Source organism: Salvelinus fontinalis, chromosome 38, assembly GCF_029448725.1.
Source record: "Salvelinus fontinalis isolate EN_2023a chromosome 38, ASM2944872v1, whole genome shotgun sequence".
In the NCBI taxonomy this organism is placed as follows: domain Eukaryota; kingdom Metazoa; phylum Chordata; class Actinopteri; order Salmoniformes; family Salmonidae; genus Salvelinus; species Salvelinus fontinalis.
The window spans coordinates 25619649-25637392 of NC_074702.1; the positions used below are offsets into that span (position 1 = coordinate 25619649).

The 17744-nt window shown below is 43.9% G+C and overlaps 1 protein-coding gene across 5 annotated transcripts in view; it reads left to right on the forward strand.

Annotated features, from left to right (window-relative positions):
• The window catches only part of LOC129837275 (myelin-associated glycoprotein-like), a 23647-nt gene continuing 5903 nt past the window's right edge, over positions 1-17744 (forward strand). For 2 of the 5 annotated variants that reach the window (XM_055903300.1, XM_055903302.1), the window contains exons 1-7: positions 5168-5325; positions 12242-12376; positions 13360-13505; positions 13764-13839; positions 14438-14806; positions 15079-15375; positions 15833-16090. In XM_055903300.1, the coding sequence (XP_055759275.1) occupies positions 13794-13839; positions 14438-14806; positions 15079-15375; positions 15833-16090 (970 nt within the window). In that variant the 5' untranslated portion in view covers positions 5168-5325; positions 12242-12376; positions 13360-13505; positions 13764-13793. Of the gene's footprint in view, positions 105-5167; positions 5326-12241; positions 12377-13359; positions 13506-13763; positions 13840-14437; positions 14807-15078; positions 15376-15832; positions 16091-17744 lie in introns of those variants that run through there. The other 3 variants (XM_055903303.1, XM_055903304.1, XM_055903301.1) reach the window with 2 other exon arrangements.

Sequence of the window (17744 nt, forward strand, 5' to 3'; positions counted from 1 at the left end):
AGGGAGGGAGTAGCAGAGAAGGCAGATGCCATAGGAGAGGAGACTTGCTGATTCCTATCTGCTGGGCATTAGAGTCCTTCACTGGGTGCATATCGACTGATAAGGTAAGAGCCATACCACATGTATGGGACTTGTGTTCTTATGTTTGCTTTTAGCTTTAGATTACTAATCTTGATTTTATTGCAATTATGTTAATTGACTTTTATTGACTTTGGTCACCATTTTTAATTGCATCGGTCTTTTCAGGGCTGTAATACCTATTGAGAGCAATATTAGTCTTGTTGCGTAATACTACTTTATTTGATAGTCGGCTGAAATCCTTCCATTGTATTCCATTGCTTGCCTTTAATACCTCACACTGTAGTGCATGCTCTGTATCAGGGTACGATTACAATTCATTGGTTATCACAAACGAGTTCACAAGGTGTGGTTTGTGAGTTCAGCCTCGTGTCTTTCAAATGTGTTAGCACCTGGTTGTTGGCAGCCACATTCAGGCTTTGGTGACAGGGTGAGTGTGGCATTGTGAGAGTGAGTTGGTGACCTTTTATAACATAAGAGTTGTTTTCATGTGAAAGCTGTGGAGGTTTGGGACCATTGAGGCTTTAGAAGCCTTAATATAGCAAACAGAGTTTCTCTCCTCATCCATGCTCTTTTTTAAGGCTGAAAACAACAGCATGACTCACACCAATTCATTAATGCCAAGGGGTGTACAGTATGTTGTCTGTACGCAGCAGTGTAACAGAACAACTAGGATAGCTAGATGGGTAGAGTGCTGTTTCATATCCCGTCAAAGTTTTGTACTCTTATTCTCTTCTTATTCGAGAGGGTGATCCCATTTTAAGCTTTTAGGTAATAAGATGAGGTGCCTCGGGAGAAGGGTCCATTGGGAGAACCAGTTTAAGCAAATTAAATTCAGTTGATCTTGGCATTATATCTCAGTATAGTTGACTTAATTCCCAAGATAGAGCCAGAATTGGGTATGACGCCAAGTGGGGCACAGATTGGGGAGCAAATCCTCCATTCCACAGGGACACAAGCCAGTAGTGACAGTGGGTGTACGACAGACACATCCAATAATCTAGTGACCCGATTTCTTTGGGCCCAACAATGGCTGGAACAGATGGACGTAATGTCAACATGATCATTCTATGTCATCATAATGTCATGAGACTTCAATGTTAGCAGAAGGTTCCCGACCTGGGTTCAAATACTATTTGAAATCTTTCTAATACTTTGAGTGTTTGCTCAAGCCTGCATATAGTGCCAAATGGGGTTTACAGTATTTTGATTATTCTATTGATCCATAAAGCCAGGCAACTTCAATAAAGCACCAGATAAAGTACTTGATTTCAAATAGTACTTGAACCCAGGTCTGGAATGTACCAAGATAGCAAGCTAGTAGCATCAGATGATGATGATGAATGTTAATCAATGAGAAAGAAAATAATGAGTTTACGGTTCTTTAAAAAAATATATATATATCAGTGAGAGTAGTACCCTAAGAGCTTAGGTATTTGACTGTTGTACTGTTATAATCTCTACCCGGGCACAGCCAGAAGAGGACTGGCCACCCCTCAGAGCCTGGTTCCTCTCTAGGTTTCTTCCTAGGATCCTGCCTTTCTAGGGAGTTTTTCCTAGCCACCGTGCTTCAATGCTTGCTGTTTGGGGTTTTAGGCTGGGTTTCTGTATAGCACTTTGTGATATCGGCTGATGTAAAAAGGGCTTTATAAATACATTTGATTGATTGATGTCTCTCTACTGACACCCTGTGTCTAAGCGTATCAATAACGCACTTTTTTTTTAACAAGGCAATTATTATTTACAATGACAGCCTAATTGTATTGCCCCCCCCCCCCCCCCCCCCCAGGCCAAACCCTCCCCTAACCCGGACGACGCTGGGCCAATTGTGTGCCACCCTATGGGACTTCCCAAGTGGAGCAGCAGTCTAAGGCGCTGGGTTCGATCACGGGCTGTATCACTGCCGGCCGTGATCGAACCCAGCGCCTTAGACTGCTGCTCCACTTGGGAGGTCACAAATGACATCCATCCATCTCTCCTGTCCACCAAAAATGGATGGGTAGGTATGGATCCTTTCTCAGTGTGTGCTCTGCTCTCTCACCCTGGCCTGGCCATCTCTGTCCAACAAGAAGAAAAAAAAAACTAAACACGCCTATATCATACACTACAAATAGGGGATGGTGTGTGCATGTATGTGTGTGTGTGTGTGTGTGTGTGTGTGTGTGTGTGTGTGTGCGTGAGAGAGAGAGAGAGAGAGAGAGAGAGAGTGTAAGTGTGTATTTGTGTGTTTGGCGATGGTGGTGGGTGGTGATGATGGTGAACTAGAAGAAGCAGAAGAAGAAACATGATTCACTTGAATGCTGCCATGACCAAACAATAGAAGACTAATGTGAGAAATCGTAGAACAAGAAGGGCGATGGGTTGAATTAGCTAATGCCACCAAAAGAGAGAAAAATCCAACAAGAGAGAGAGAGAGAGAGGAGTGAGAGCAGAGAGAAAAGGGGATTGTTGTGATTAAAAGACAATTATCTGTGCACATCGACTTCCCAGTGTTGTGCGGTGTCAGGCTCGAGCTGTGCTGTTCTTTTCTCCCAGCAGGACCTGGGAGACAATGGCTACTGTGTCAGGACAGGGGTGGGGGGGGGGGGGGGTTGAAGGGGGGGGGGGTGGAGGAGTCTTGGGTGGAGAGAGGTTCAGTCAAGGGGCACAGGGAGCAGCTCCCCTCAACATTGTGTTTTCATGCAATATTTTCTAATAAAGGCCTGAGCAATACAGAGTGTGTACTGAGTCTGAAAAAAATTAGGAACACCTGCTCTTTCCATGACATAGACTGACCAGGTGAATCCAGGAGAAAGCTATGATCCCTTATTGATGTCAATTGTTAAATCCACTTTAACCAGTATAGATGAAGGGGAGGAGACAGGGTAACCTTAAAGAAGGATTTTTAAGTTTTGAGACAACTGAGTTGTGTGTGTGCCATCTAGAGTGTGAAGACAAAAAACGTAAGTGCTTTTGAATGGGGTATGGTAGTAGGGTGCCGGGCGCACCGGTTTGTGTCAAGAACTGCAACGCTGCTGGGTTTTTCACGCTCAACAGTTTGTGTGTATTAAAAATGGTCCACCACCCAAAGGACATCAGCCAACTTGACACAACTGTGGGAGGTATTGGAGTCAACATGGGCCAGCATCCCTGTGGAATGCTTTCGACAACTTGTAGAGTCCATGCCCAGACTAATTGAGGCTGTTCTGAAGGCAAAACTGTGTGCAACTGAATATTAGGATGGTGTGCCTAATGTTGTATACACTCAGTGTATATCGCAATATCATAATAATATTGCTGTATTATCAGGATATGGACATATGCCATGTGCATATCATTGGTTTTCAGCATTTAACCATATTTAGACCTTTTCTCTGGCCCTAAAAACACACGTGAATGTTCTCATACTGCAATTACAGTCACTGTAGTCAATGGGTCATGTTCAGAAGGCTCCAAATGGAAGCAAACATTTTCAGATAGAGGCTGTGCCACCTGAACTTGCCCCAATAGATTTGTTCAATATCTTCATTTAAGTGGTCATATCATCCTTCATATTGTTATTGTTATAATTGTTTGTATCATGAAATAAAAGTTTGTAAATATACTGAACAAAAATATGAACGCAACATACGACAGTTTCATTTTTTTTTCACTGAGTTACAGTTCATATAAGGAAATCAGTCAATTTAAATAAATAAGTAAATACATTTCACAGGACTAGCAGGGGCGCAGCCATGGGTGGGCCTGGGAGGGCATAGGCTCACTCACTGGGGAGCCAGGACCTGTGTTTTTCCCCACAAAAGGGCTTTATTACAGACATACTGTAAATACTGAGTTTCATCAGTTGTCCGGGTGGCTGGTCTCAGACAATCCTGCGAGGTTACACATGGTCTGAGGTTGTGAGGCCGGTTGGACATACTACCAAATTCTCTAAAACGATGTTGGAGGTGACTTATAGTAGAGAAATTAACATTCAATTCTCTGGCAACAGCTCTAATGGACATTCCTGCAGTCAGCATGCCAATTGCACTCTCCCACAAAACTTGAGACATCTGTGGCATTGTGTTGTCTGACAAAACCGCACATTTTGGACTGGCCTTTTATTGTCACCAGCACAAGGTGCACCTGTGTAATGATCATGCTGTTTAATCAGATTCTTGATATGCTACACCTGTCAGGTGGATGGAATGTCTTGGCAAATCTTTTATTTCAGCTCATAGAACATGGGACCAACACTACATCTTGCGTTTATATTTTTGTTCGGTAAATATATTGTCCTTCCTTCTTATATCGTACATTTGAGTTGTCAACCTTTAATCTTGGACAAGGTCATAGAAAATTGGGCTGGAGGGAAAGATAGGGCCCCTTGAGACCTGTAAGGGAGTTTTTGACCATGCGTCCATGGTTTATGAGCTGGTCACGCAAGGAATGATGCGATTTGAGGTCACATGCTCCTCATTGTGCCCTCAAACACCAGTTCAGTATGGTCAAGTTTAGTGACTTTCATTATTCTCAATATCCAGCCATTTAGAAGATTGTGGTGGAAAATGTATCGGTCAAGCCCTCTTTTGGCCAGGTTAGGTGGCAGCTACAAGTACTGTAGCTATAGTTCAAATAGGTCTATAGATTACATATGGACATGAGTGGCATATACTGTATTAGCCTCTGAGAGGCTTCTACCACAAAACAACTAACATTTCCATACAATGACATTGTTATTTTAATTCCCATCTCTTTACCCTGTTTGTCCCCCTTCTCCCCGTCCCCTCTCCCATCCCCCTTTGGCGTAGTAGTGACCTCAAACAAGGACGTGGCACTCCATCAATCCAAAACAAACGAATATGCTCGGACCCATCCAATGTTAAACTAATGGCCGTGTTGGATGGAAAGGGTCTTGGAGCTCAAAGCCTCACACACGTCTGTTGGGATGAGTGGGAACAGTGCAGGTCATTGTGGCCAGGGCGGTGCGGGGTGTGCATTTATGAATGGCTGGGCCTTGAGGCAAAGGCACTGAACAATGCTGGTATACTGAGGAGACTGATTTCCATATGGGAGAGGAGGAGGGTGGGCCGTTTACCCCCCCCTCCCCTCTTGATGGGGCATGGTACAGAGAGGGGCGAGAGGTCCCTTCATGGCAGCGCGAGTGGTGGCGTGACGGTTAGCGTATAGTAGTACATGTGCTTGTTGTTGGGGACAGGCTTGTTGGCGCTGAGGCTAGAAGTCCAAGAGAGGGAGAGAAACGCCTGCGACACTCACCTGACTGCACAGGTGAGTAAAAGCTCTGGACAATATCCTTTTCATGGAGTTAGTTGGAGTTAATTGGTCCATGGAGATAGTTGGAGGCAGTTGGTCCATGGAGTTAGTCGGAGTCAGTTGATCCATGGAATTAGTTGGTTTTATGGCCAAGATTGATTATTTACTTCAATTAATGGAGGCTACTGACTTGGTTGCTCAGTGCTTTTTGGCCTCTCTGTGTGTCGTACATTTTGTTAGAGATGTCTAGGTCAGTGGTTTTCAACCGGTGTGCAGAATTCTTTTGATCCCTTACTTATAAAGGTGACCTGACCTGTGGAATGCACATAGAATTTTGACTTGGGAGCACCAGTGCGCTCAGATAATACATTGACAATACATTAATAATATATTGACATTGGCACATGGTTATATCTGTACCGTTGTTTTTCAAGTCCAATACGCTCAGGCTGGCATAAAGAGCAAAGTCATTTGTATAATTTTACTTTGCCTACAAGAACCATTAGCACAGGCAAATCTGATTAGGGTAAGCTGTACCACAGCCTCTGCCATAGAAACAAACCGATCATGGCTTTGTGTCCGTGGATGAACGTTTACAATGCAGAAAACCGCTCCTCTCTAGCTCAAACCGTTTAAAACTACCTGAGCACATTTGTTATGTTTTTGGGGCATGGATTCCTGGATGCTCTTAAAGGGGTAGCCCACACTCAAATGAATCATAATGAGTAAGGAACTGCAAAACGATGAAAATACTTCAAATAAACCCTATTTAATCTATAAAAAACATTTGTCACAGAAAATATAAGATTTGTATTATGGATCAGATTAGATGGATGTCATTACCACTAAATACATGAATAGGGAAATGTTAGGTGTTCTGCAGAAATGTTTATCCCGTCAAGGTGTGCCGCTGTCCATAAACGTTTGGGAACCACTGGTCTAGGTGTTGACTGGATGAGTCGTTACACCTGAACGACTCTTGCTGTTCTACAGTAATATTGAAGGTATGAGGAGCAGTGTCTGTATAAGGGTTCAATGTGTCCTCAATAATACAGTGATATAGCAAATGTATTGGATTTCAGTTGTTTTTCATTTAATACTCAGCGGCATGACGTGAAATTGGTAAGACATCGAGTAAAACGAGAATCCTTCTCTTCTTGATTTTCATTTGCAGTGAACAAAAATATAAAATATGTCTTTCAACATGTGTTTCTAATGTGAGTGTGTAAGTGAAGTGGCAAATGAGCAAGTGTGTGTGTGTGTGTGTGTGTGTGTGTGTGTGTGTGTGTGTGTGTGTGTGTGTGTGTGTGTGTGCGAGTGGGGGCTAGTGAAAGCCATGCAATAATCACAGGACAGATTTTCCTCCGAGTACCACAGAGAAATTAACAGTTCCTGCTTTTACCAGAGCTTTGGCCAGTGCCTCACCACAATTACTTAGAATTATGAAAGCAGATACTACAGCAAATGAATATTCCAAATCCAAATTCGGACAGACTGTTTTGAGCTTATTGTGCCATAATGTCCATGTGTGCTGAACACATGCAAAAGCTTTTTACAGAAACTATATTAAGATATGTATTTCTTCATGTGAACCATTGTGGCTAAATAGTCTTAATAAATAGGTTCCTTTCTCTGGCTCTTCTCCTGCGTGTCCACTGATGTGAAAATACTTTATAGGGAGGAATAAACCAACACACACCTTCAATCTATATGTGGTACAAAAGGAAATACTGCCAGCGTAGAAGGTTATGCGAAGGCAAGGGATTCGGACATTGAGAAGGTTTGGGGGAGGATTGAAAATGGCGATACATATCTTTCCGCAGTAGGTCTTGGCCTCCTGCCTTTAGGGCTATGCAGGTGACTGCTCTGTTTGTCGCCCCCTACTGGGCAGGGTGGAAGAGAGAGAGAGGAGGCCTGTGGTTCACCATCTGTCCACTGTGCTGGGACAGCATTGGGAGGCACTGTGCTGGATACTGGTCCAGAGACACACGGCTGCCAGGTAGAGGATACACACATTAGTATAGACACACACAAATACACTCTTGAATGCATGCAAGTGCATACACACACAAATGCACTCAAAAAATAAATGCCTGGATGCACACATACAGTGCCGGTCCAAAGTTTGGACACACCTACTCATTCAAGGGTTTTTGTCTATTTTTTTACTATTTTCAGAATTGTAGAATAATAGTGAAGACATCAACACTATGAAATAACACATATGGAATCATGTAGTAACCAAAAAAATGTGAGTTTCTTCTTCAAAGTAGCCACCGTTTGCCTTGATGACAGCTTTGCACACTCTTGGCATTCTCTCAACCAGCTTGGCTGCTTTTCCTTCACTCTGCGGTCCAACTCATCCCAAACCATCTCCAGTGGGTTGAGGTCGGGTGATTGTGGAGGCCAGGTCATCTGATGCAGCACTCCATTACTCTCCGTGATCAAATAGCCCTTACACAGCCTATAGGTGTGTTTTGGGTCATTGTCCTGTTGAAAAACAAATGATAGCCCCACTAAGCGCAAACCAGATGGGATGGCATATCGCTGCAGAATGCTGTGGTAGCCATGCTGGTTAAGTGTGGCTTGAATTCTAATGAAATCACAGAAAGTGTCACCAGCAAAGCATCCCCACACCTCCTCCTCCATGCTTCACAGTGGAAACCACACACGCGGAGATCATCCGTTCATCTAGTCTGCGTCTCACAAAGACATGGCAGTTGGAACCAAAAATCTCATTTGGAATCATCATACCAAAGTACAGATTTTCTAATGTCCATTGCAAGTGTTTCTTGTTCCAAGCAAGTATCTTCTTCTTGTTGGTGTCCTTTAGTAGTGGTTTCTTTGCAGCAATTCGACCACGAAGGCCTGATTCACGCAGTCTCCTCTGAACAGTTGATGTTGACATGTGTCTAGTGTGGCAAACCTCTTCAAGGTTATGAGCGTTTGTCACAAATTAAGTGGGAAACTGTCACCAAATTACCCCAGAATGAGAGTTCTTTCGAACAGGACAGTACCTGTGTGTTTGTTTCTCCGTCATGGTCCACCCAGGTCGTAGGCAAGGTCAAGGATAGCAGGGTTCGGTACACGAATCGGGTTCTCGGTATGTCCAGGTCCAAACGCCAACAGGTAAGTCCAAAACAGTCCAGCTCATACACGGTAAATCCAGCCAATATCTATTTTCTCTTTCTCTACGGTTCATAGATCCTTCCACCCCTCTCTTTCTCTTCCTGGTTTTTCTTGACCCTTTATCTGTGTGTCGGCTCCACCTTCTGAGGGTTCCCCTTGCTTCTGGGACTTGTAGTTTTGGCAGTCGGACATTTTGTGATCTGTAGTTCTGATCGGGGTGGCCATTTTAGTGATCGGGCAGAGCCCGTTTATTAGTTCTGCTCTCACATATCTGCCATTTATCACTCGACCCCCTTCTTTGCCACACTAGTACTTGAACTCTGTGAAGCATTTATTTGGGCTGCAATTTCTGAGGCTGGTAACGCTAATGAACTTATCCTCTGCAGCAGAGGTAACTCTGGGTCTTCCTTTCCTGTGGTGGTCCTCATGAGAGCCAGTTTTATCATAGCACTTGATGGTTTTTGTGACTGCACTTGAAGAAACGTTTTAAGTTCTTGAAATTTTCCAGAATGACTGATCTCTTTGCTTATTTGAGCTGTTCTTGCCATAATATGGACTTAGTCTTTTACCAAATAGGGCTATGTATACCACCCCTACCTTGTCACAACACAACTGATTGTCTCAAATGCGTTAAGAAGGAAAGAGATTCCACAAATTAACTTTTAAGAAGGCACACATGTTAATTGACATGCATTCCAGGTAACTACCTCATGAAGCTGGTTGAGAGAATGTGAAGAGTGTGCAAAGCTGTCATCAAGGCAAAGGGTGGCTATTTGAAGAATCTCAAATATAAAATATATTTTAGATTTGTTTCACACTTTTTTGGTTACTACATGACTCCATATGTGTTATTTCATAGTTTTGATTTATTCACTATTATTCTACAAAGTAGAAAATAGCAAAAATAAAAACCTTGAATGAGTAGGTGTGTCCAAACTTTTGACTGTTACTGTACATGCACACGTAGGAACTGTACAGGCACTGTACATGTCGCACCTACATTTTGTAATTATTTTACAGTTTGTAATTGTGGCCTTATAAGCAGTACTCTACCTCTACCTGGGAGGGGGGAAAGGGTGTGCTTTAAGACCATCTGCTCCTTGGGGTATTTCAGTGGGGGCCAGAGCTTGTGGACCAGCGCTCGTCACAGGCAAACAGCAATGCAAGCTGTGAGCTGGCCTGTTCCGGAAAATTCCTCCAGTTTCTGCCTCACAATGGGCAGTGTTCCGCGTACAGTGTTTCCTTTATTCCAATGAGCAACCAGTGAGCACTCACATACATAAAGTATATGATATTAAGAATACAAATAATCTTGGCTAAGCTGGCTCGTTCTTTTGAGGACAGTGGGTCCATTTGTTATTGGTTGATCATTTGGAATATGAGTCATGGTAATATGTCAAGGTGTCATGGCCTGTTTCGGCCCTACTGATTCTGTGCCGATAGTCTCATTGTTGCACTAGACGTCATGGAAATAGCCTACACTAGGGCATATGCACAGTGTACACTGTGCTTTTCTCTTTGAATAATAATTGATAGAATGAAATTATGGGGATAAGGATGCCTGTGATTATTCTGTCTATTAACTACTGTGTTGGCGCTGGGATAATCCAGTTCCCACAGGCTATGTGAAACATTATGAAGAACAGGAGGAGTGATCGAGTGTACGCCTAGGGAGATTCTCAATTGAGCAAAAGTACGTCCTCTCCTCGACTCCCCCGTCCTCCTTTCCTCTGTGACCCAGAAACCGATAAGTGGTCGAGAGGTTGAGGACAGCGTCAATTCGTTAGTTAGTGAACGAAGGAGTGTCCTCCTCTACTCGATTACCTACTTCAGCAGAGGACGCACAAGAGCATCCTAACGGCGGCTAGCGCGGAAGGGTTTTAACATCCGCCACACCCCCTTTGAATCAGCTGTTGTTTTCTCGAATGAGAATGCACACATAAATGCACACATTTAAAAACTATACACTACTTATTATTTTACCTTTAAAATGGCTTGCACAACTAGCTGCATGTGTTTTTATCACTTTACAATTTTTTTGTGGATTCCTCTCCTAGAAACGTCATTTGCCTGCTGATGCTTGAGTGGAGAATGAGAGTCTCATTTCATACAAAGACATTTGTTTCCAGATTCCCTGGACAGAGGAGAGGATGCAAGAGGCGAGCAAAGCCAATTGAGATTCTCCCATATACTCCTAAAGGGGAATTTGTGTTGCAGTCATTTATACAATGTGAATGTTTCAAGAGTGAAAGTCCACACTAAGGTCATTGCCTATGCTGTACATTTCAACTACCGTATGTATCACAATACAGAACTGTGACCTGTAGCAGTGTAATGTTGTTATTACTGTATAACACACAGAAACCGACAATCATGAATAAGAAACAACTTTATAAAATTATTTCATCTACGTGTTATTTTTATCTCAATACCATTAACTAAAGTATAGCAGTTTGGAAATGTTGCTGTGCCAACAATGCTAACAGTGACAGTGCGATAGTGGTCAGATTAGCAGATGAGCATGCATACACTCTCAGCTCTGTAAATGTTTGACATGGCTTAGGAGGAACCCTCCCAATGTGGACACGCACACACAGGCACACACACAAAATGACCATGGCGCAGGGAAACACTGCTTTGTCCCAACTGAACGACAGCGAGTGGAGGAGGATGGGGGGAGGAGAGAGGAGGGGGCAGGGAGGAAGGTCACATAGCTGTCGTGTCGCCATAAAGCTGTAAGGGCCACAGTGCGAAGTGTGCTGGCACGCCGTGTGCTGCGTGTGTGTGTAGGGGTCTGTGGCATGCTGCACATTCGTTTGTACAGGCTCCAGTCTGTGAATGAGGTATTCACTCTGACGTTACCAACCTCCCCCACCCAGGCCTACTCAGCCCATCCTCAAGTGTGTTTGTGTTGGGATTCCCTTGAAAACATCCATGGCTTGGTGGATGTCATCATTTGGCCTATGACTTAATTGCTCTTGGAGACAGTGACTCACGCCACTTAAACTATAACAACCGCTCCACTATGAAATAGAAGTATTCTTTGTTGCGTTGATATGTAAAGTAGGGGGTACTCCTAGTTGCTTGCTGGACCACATTGTCATCCCACATCCACAAACATACCTTATGTGGGAAAATATTTGGTGTGTGTAAGTGCGTCCAAGGGAATGCCCAGAACATTTTACAACACCAATATACTTATTTTTTAGTAATAAAATAAGAACCGTCGTTGTTCATTTCTAGATCAAAATCCCAGGTTAGCATCTTTTGGCTTCGTTTTTTTTCATATTTACTAATTTTGGCTGCAAACGGTAGTCAACGAGGGCACCGTACAATAACTGAAGCCTCTAACTGAGGGGATGTATGATTCCAATGGAACTGTTTGGAAATGGAGAATATTCTCACCTGTATGGGTATACACCCAGCCATGCTCCTCTAGTCATAGTCACTAGTCATAGTGATGTTATGACTCAACTTCACCCTGAGGTCACTGGCTCTTTGTGGATACAGTAGGTTCTAGCGGGGAAGTTATCTAATGCTAGCAGGGTTACTTTGACCTGGTTGTGAGAGTCAAAGGCCCGGTCCATGGTCTGGGACAGACTGGCCAAAGCAGAGAGGGCGGTAGAGGAGAGGAATGTGTGGAGTGGGTCTAGGAAAAGGCAGAGAAATGTTTGAATTCATATTCAAAACTACACACCACACACATTCACCACAGCCTGCAGCTCACACAGTCGCTCTCTTTCCCTCTTTCCCTCTCTCTCTCTGCCTCTGTCCCTCTTTCTCTTCCCATCCCCTGTCCTAGAATCCATAGAACCCGGCAGACAGGATTTTACAAGCCGTGGAGACGCACAAGGGAACCACACGCCCGGGGAGAACGTAGAACCGACAGAACCGAGGGAAGGAACCGAGAGGGAGCCGGAGCCTGGTGCTGAAGCTGGTATGAGGCAAGTGGTCTGTGGTTGGTCTCTGTGCTGGCCATTTGTCCGTCAATCAATGGCTCTCGTTGTTGTTGCTGGTAGTGTCAGTGCCCTGCTCTCCGGGCTATTCTGTTCATCCTGCCATTGCTGAAGCATTGACTCTCAGCTCAGACACAGTCCCTTCTCTTGGGGTTTTGTCTAATGCAGATGGTACAGCTTGACGCAATGTTTTAGAAATATTTTACTGGCATTGGCTATGATTGCCCTGACCTAGAGCCTCATGGTTTTATTTAAAGGGGTCCAAGTCAACTTTATAAGTGATCTGTATGTGGACCGTACTTTTTACTTTGGATTTTAAATGTGTATGTCTGTGTGTATAAGTGTTACGACACAGTTTGTGTGCGTACAATCGCATGTTTGAGAACGGGATGTTCGTGTGCCTCAGCCCAGAATAACCTCTCGCTGTTGTTGCCAAACTGCCTAAAACCAACTGAATTTGCCCTTATTTTCCGTAGGAACACAGCTTATCAGCCTATAGACTGTCTGGGGACGTAGTGATGTGTTAATCATGGAGCTCTCCAACACAATCCACTCTTAGGCCCACCATCTGCAGCCACCGGCTGCTCGGCTGCTCGGGAGACACAGACTGGTAGATACAGAGTAAAGGGTCCAAACAACCAACGGACCAAAGGATGATGGTTGACGCCATGATGTAATGTAGTGGATAAGGGCCTAGGGACTAGGGTAGTGAGTCATGGTTCTGAACAGGACCCAACAGTGACTGTCTGTCGAAGACCTGGGACTTACGTATGAATAGCCTAATGAGGGACTCTACTAGCACTGCCACTACGGCGCGGCCGAACAGGTGCCGTCTGAGAGAGAGAGTGTGCGTCATCATGTCTATGTGTCAGTGCCAGTGAAGAGCCTGCTGTCCGTCTAAGGCAGCAGGGCTGATGTCATTCGCTGATGCTGATGTCACTTGTTGTGTGTTTTTTTTATACAGAGAAGTTAAGGGAGAGGGCTGTTGAGGTGTCTGGGTGTGATTGGGCACCCTCTAGTGAACATTACTACTACTACTACTGCGACCACCAAGCTGAGGAATCAGATATTTTCTGTCTTGGCTACTTTTCGCCCATTGAGCAATTCAAGGTAATAGTCAGTAATGTCTACTGTCTTTTTACACACAATCATATGGACATATGTCATTGTTACCTGAGATAAAAGCAACATAGGCTCATTAGAATATGTAAACCAAAAACCATTGCAGTTATATGTCACCACATACTTATATGTCACTATAATATTACATTCAATATATATCACATAGCATTGGGCTCCATTGGTCCAGAACAGAATGGTAAAGGGTGAAGTTGTGGATGTGTAATTGAGGTCTGATGTCTGTTGCAGAGGCCTCTGGTTCAGGGTTAAGTAGACGCCATGTGGTGTTTGGAGCTGCTTCTGCCGCTGTTGCTAATCATCAAAGGTAAAACTTGTATGTTTCTCATTCCCTCTTGTCAGTGTGAATAACTACTTGATTACATCACAATAACTCAGACTGTAAATTCCCTTGAAGACTGCAGATGTAATACTAGAAATCCAGTAATCTAGATATGCAATTGCAATGTAAAACTGATTGACAGTTGACTTTTTAGAGTACGTCAAACTTACAGCAAACAACACTAAAACAAAAGGGTACAGCGTTGCTACAGGGTCCAACTGGCACACATGGCAGCAGGGAATCAGCCTACTGTTCCAGTGCTTTGTGATGGCTGGCTGGCGTCCATCTGGGCTCAACCTTGTCCCTCTCACTTAAACAGTGGTGCCAGTGGTGAGAGTGAGACATATGCTTCCTCCACATAGGGTCTCTACTCTTACCATCTCAAGCAGGGATAACATCATGATATCATCCTCTGTTCTCTCTCTCTCTCTCTCTTTGTCTCTCTATGTTAATCTTTTCTCAGTGATTCCATTTGAAACTGTAGATGTATTGTAGATTGATTGTTCATTGATACAGTATACAGTTTCGCTCTCAATATTCCCATTTCCAATCTTAGTCCCATATCCCTCCTTCCCTCCCTCAGATGTCAGTGGCCAGTGGAACGTATGGATACCCAGGGACATCTCGGCCATGACCAACTCCTGTGTGGTCATCCCCTGCACATTCATGTACCCGTCTGGTATCCGGCCGTACCGCGGCATCCACGGCATCTGGTACTTTGGCCAGCCCTACCCCCAGCTCTTCCCACCTGTGGTGTTCAAGACGCGCACAGAAATCGTACATGAAAGTTACCAAGGGCGTACCAAGCTCATCGGGGACCTGCACCAGAGGAACTGCACTCTGCTCATCAGTAATATCGGTACAGAGCACTCAGGGAGGTACTACTTCCGTGCCGACCTGGGCGGTGCCAACATCTACACCTACCCAGACTTCTCTGAGCTCAAGGTGCTGGGTAAGCCTGCTGAGAGACCCTGAGGGGCCATGTTTACAATTAAATGTGTCACATTTATGAGCTGGTTTGCCCTAGCCTGGTACCATATCTGTTGTGCTGTCTTGTCAACTACAGTGGACACTGACAGTAGGAGATAGCAAGCACAAATAGATCTGGGACCAGGCTAGGATTCCACTAGCTGTGATTATAATTATTGTAGTTTTAACGAGAATAGGTCAATATTGTGAATTGGGGAATTTCACTCGTTCACTTATGTCCTCTCTGTCCCCCAGACCAGCCAAACATTGACATCCCTGAGGAGATAGTCGCTGACGAGAATCTGGAGTTGACGTGCTATGCTCCAGACAACTGTCCAGAGAATAGCCCAGAGATCCAATGGATGTACACAGACTACCTGCCTGAACCCGAGTATACCTCAGACTACGTGGAAGAGAGCAACACAGCCGTGCTGTCCAGCACGCTCACTTTCACCCCCAGGCCCATACACAACGGTCAGCTGCTGGGCTGCAGGGTCTACTACCCCAACACCACCCTGGCCTACGAGAGACTCATCTCTCTGGATGTCAAGTGTAAGTAACCAACTGACTGTTGTCACCGAACCTGTAGCTTTGAATCCTCAAATTCTGTGAGAAGCGTGTCATTTGGACACAACAGAGGGGACATTATGTCATGTGGGGGATTATATTAATATGGAAAAACTAATCCTGCCGACTACGCCAAATGTAAAAGTAGCAGTGTTACACATATTTCTGATATACACATTGCAGAACCATTGTCAATATCTACAGTCACCCGTTATTCTCCATCTACAGTAGAAGGATAACAACTTGACTTAGCAATGTATTGCATAATTGTGACATGGTTCACATTGGGTATGTTAGCCTGGCATCCAAACCTGTTTTTCTACGTTTCACCTTTGTTTTTCTTTGAAACAATGATGAGCGCAGTGTTGGGTCTGGTTTAACCAGGTTATACACTTGTCACTTTTACAAGTCTAACCCCAACTTCCCCTTCCTCTCACCCCAGATGCCCCTCGCTCGGTGTGGGTGAACGTGTCTGCGGAGGTGATGGAGGGCAGCTCAGTAACGCTGCACTGCGAGGTGGACAGTAACCCTCCTCCCAGGATCTCCTGGCTGTTTGGGGACCAGGAGCTGCATTGGGACATGGCCTCCAACACCTCGCTCTCCCTGGAGGACTTAACCTCCTCTCAGGAGGGCATCTACACCTGCGTGGGGAATAACGGCTACGGCGTCATGAACACGTCCATGTACCTGGCCGTCTTGTGTAAGTGTCATTGTGCAACATGGTGTTTGTGGAATGATCAAAAATAGTTACATTTAATCATTGTAGTTATACAGTATGTCAACCAAGCTGACATTTTAGTTTCTGTCACTTGCGGTGACATATGTGACCGACCGGCTCGATTCGGTCTTATTTAGTAAAATTTGAAACCGTGTTTTTTTTTTACATTGGATAAAAGTAGAGACTAGAAAATGGTATATCAAACATTACAGTTGAGGAACAATGTGAAAGTAATTCTGCTTTGAAGTTGATTAACTTGTAACCCCACTTTTAAGAAAATGTCACTTTAATGTTTTGGTAGACCTATTGGAGAGCTCTTCTTTGTCTACACCCATTCAGCATTGTTCGCACCCTCTTAAGACATAGCCTCACCAATCTCTGTAAGGATTCACATGTGAGGCAATGTGCTAAACAGTGAGTATGGTCATGTACTAAACAACCAAAGATTTTAAGACTAAAGGCTGGTTTATACTACTTCTATCAACATGTCTGTATACAGTTGTCAATTAATTATTACAGGAAAATAAACTCACAACAAGATCATTATTTACAAGTTAATGGTTCGCTAATTACAGAAAATAGCTTATGGTTGATTTTTTTTACTTGGACACTGTCTCGTTGGCCTAACGTTATATCCTAATTTAATTTTGGGGCAGGTCATGTTCTTCACATTACAGTCTCTGGTAAACACACACTATATCAAATAAAATCTAAGTTTATTTGTCACATGCACAGAATACAGAAGGTGTAAACTGTACAGTGAAATGGCTACTTGCATAGTGGAGTCTTTTGTTTAGACATGTAGCTAGCTAGCTAAACAATGAACCATTATCCCAACTCATAGCATTAGTACCCTGCATGAATCTACAGGTAGCTAAACTAGCAAATGGCTCTGAGATACGAATAATATTACTACACAGATCATACACGTAATGTTAGCTAGCGAGCCAACCAACCAGCCAGCCAGCCAGCTAACATTAGCTAGCAAGCTAACAGTACACTTTAACTTGCAATGAAAACGACTTTCTGACAAAATTAGAAATGTATAATATCTTAAAATGTTGCTAGCTATACTCTCTTACCCGTATACAGTACATGGATGAACGCTTCTCCCTCTGTCACGGATGACATGGTTGCCCTTAATTCTGAAGATGTAATCCGGAGACAGGTGTTTTATATAGCAGACTTCCGTGTTTTCTTTTCGACTCCCTCCACATTTGCTATAAAACGCTTACATTTTCTCCATCTCCTTAGCTATCATGCTCTGCTTCCACCGGGAATTCCACTGATTTCAAAACTCGGTCCGCCAGAAAGTGGAGAACTATCTTTCAGAAAAATCTGCGTTAGAAAGGATGACCTAGACATACTGAGCAACTCATTATAGACAGAAGCATGCTACATGGCAGACCAGTCCGAACTCATCTCTCGGCATGTCCAGCCCATCCATTATCTCAGCCTGTCCAGCCCATCCATTATCTCAGCCAATCATGACTAGTGGGAAGGTTCCCACTTTTTCCGTGGCTAAACCAACTAGGCTCGTAATTTTAACAATTGTATTCATATTTACAGATGGCATACAAGTTTGTTATTAAGGCACATGAAAGTGGGAACATGATCCAGAAGGCATTTCTGCCCC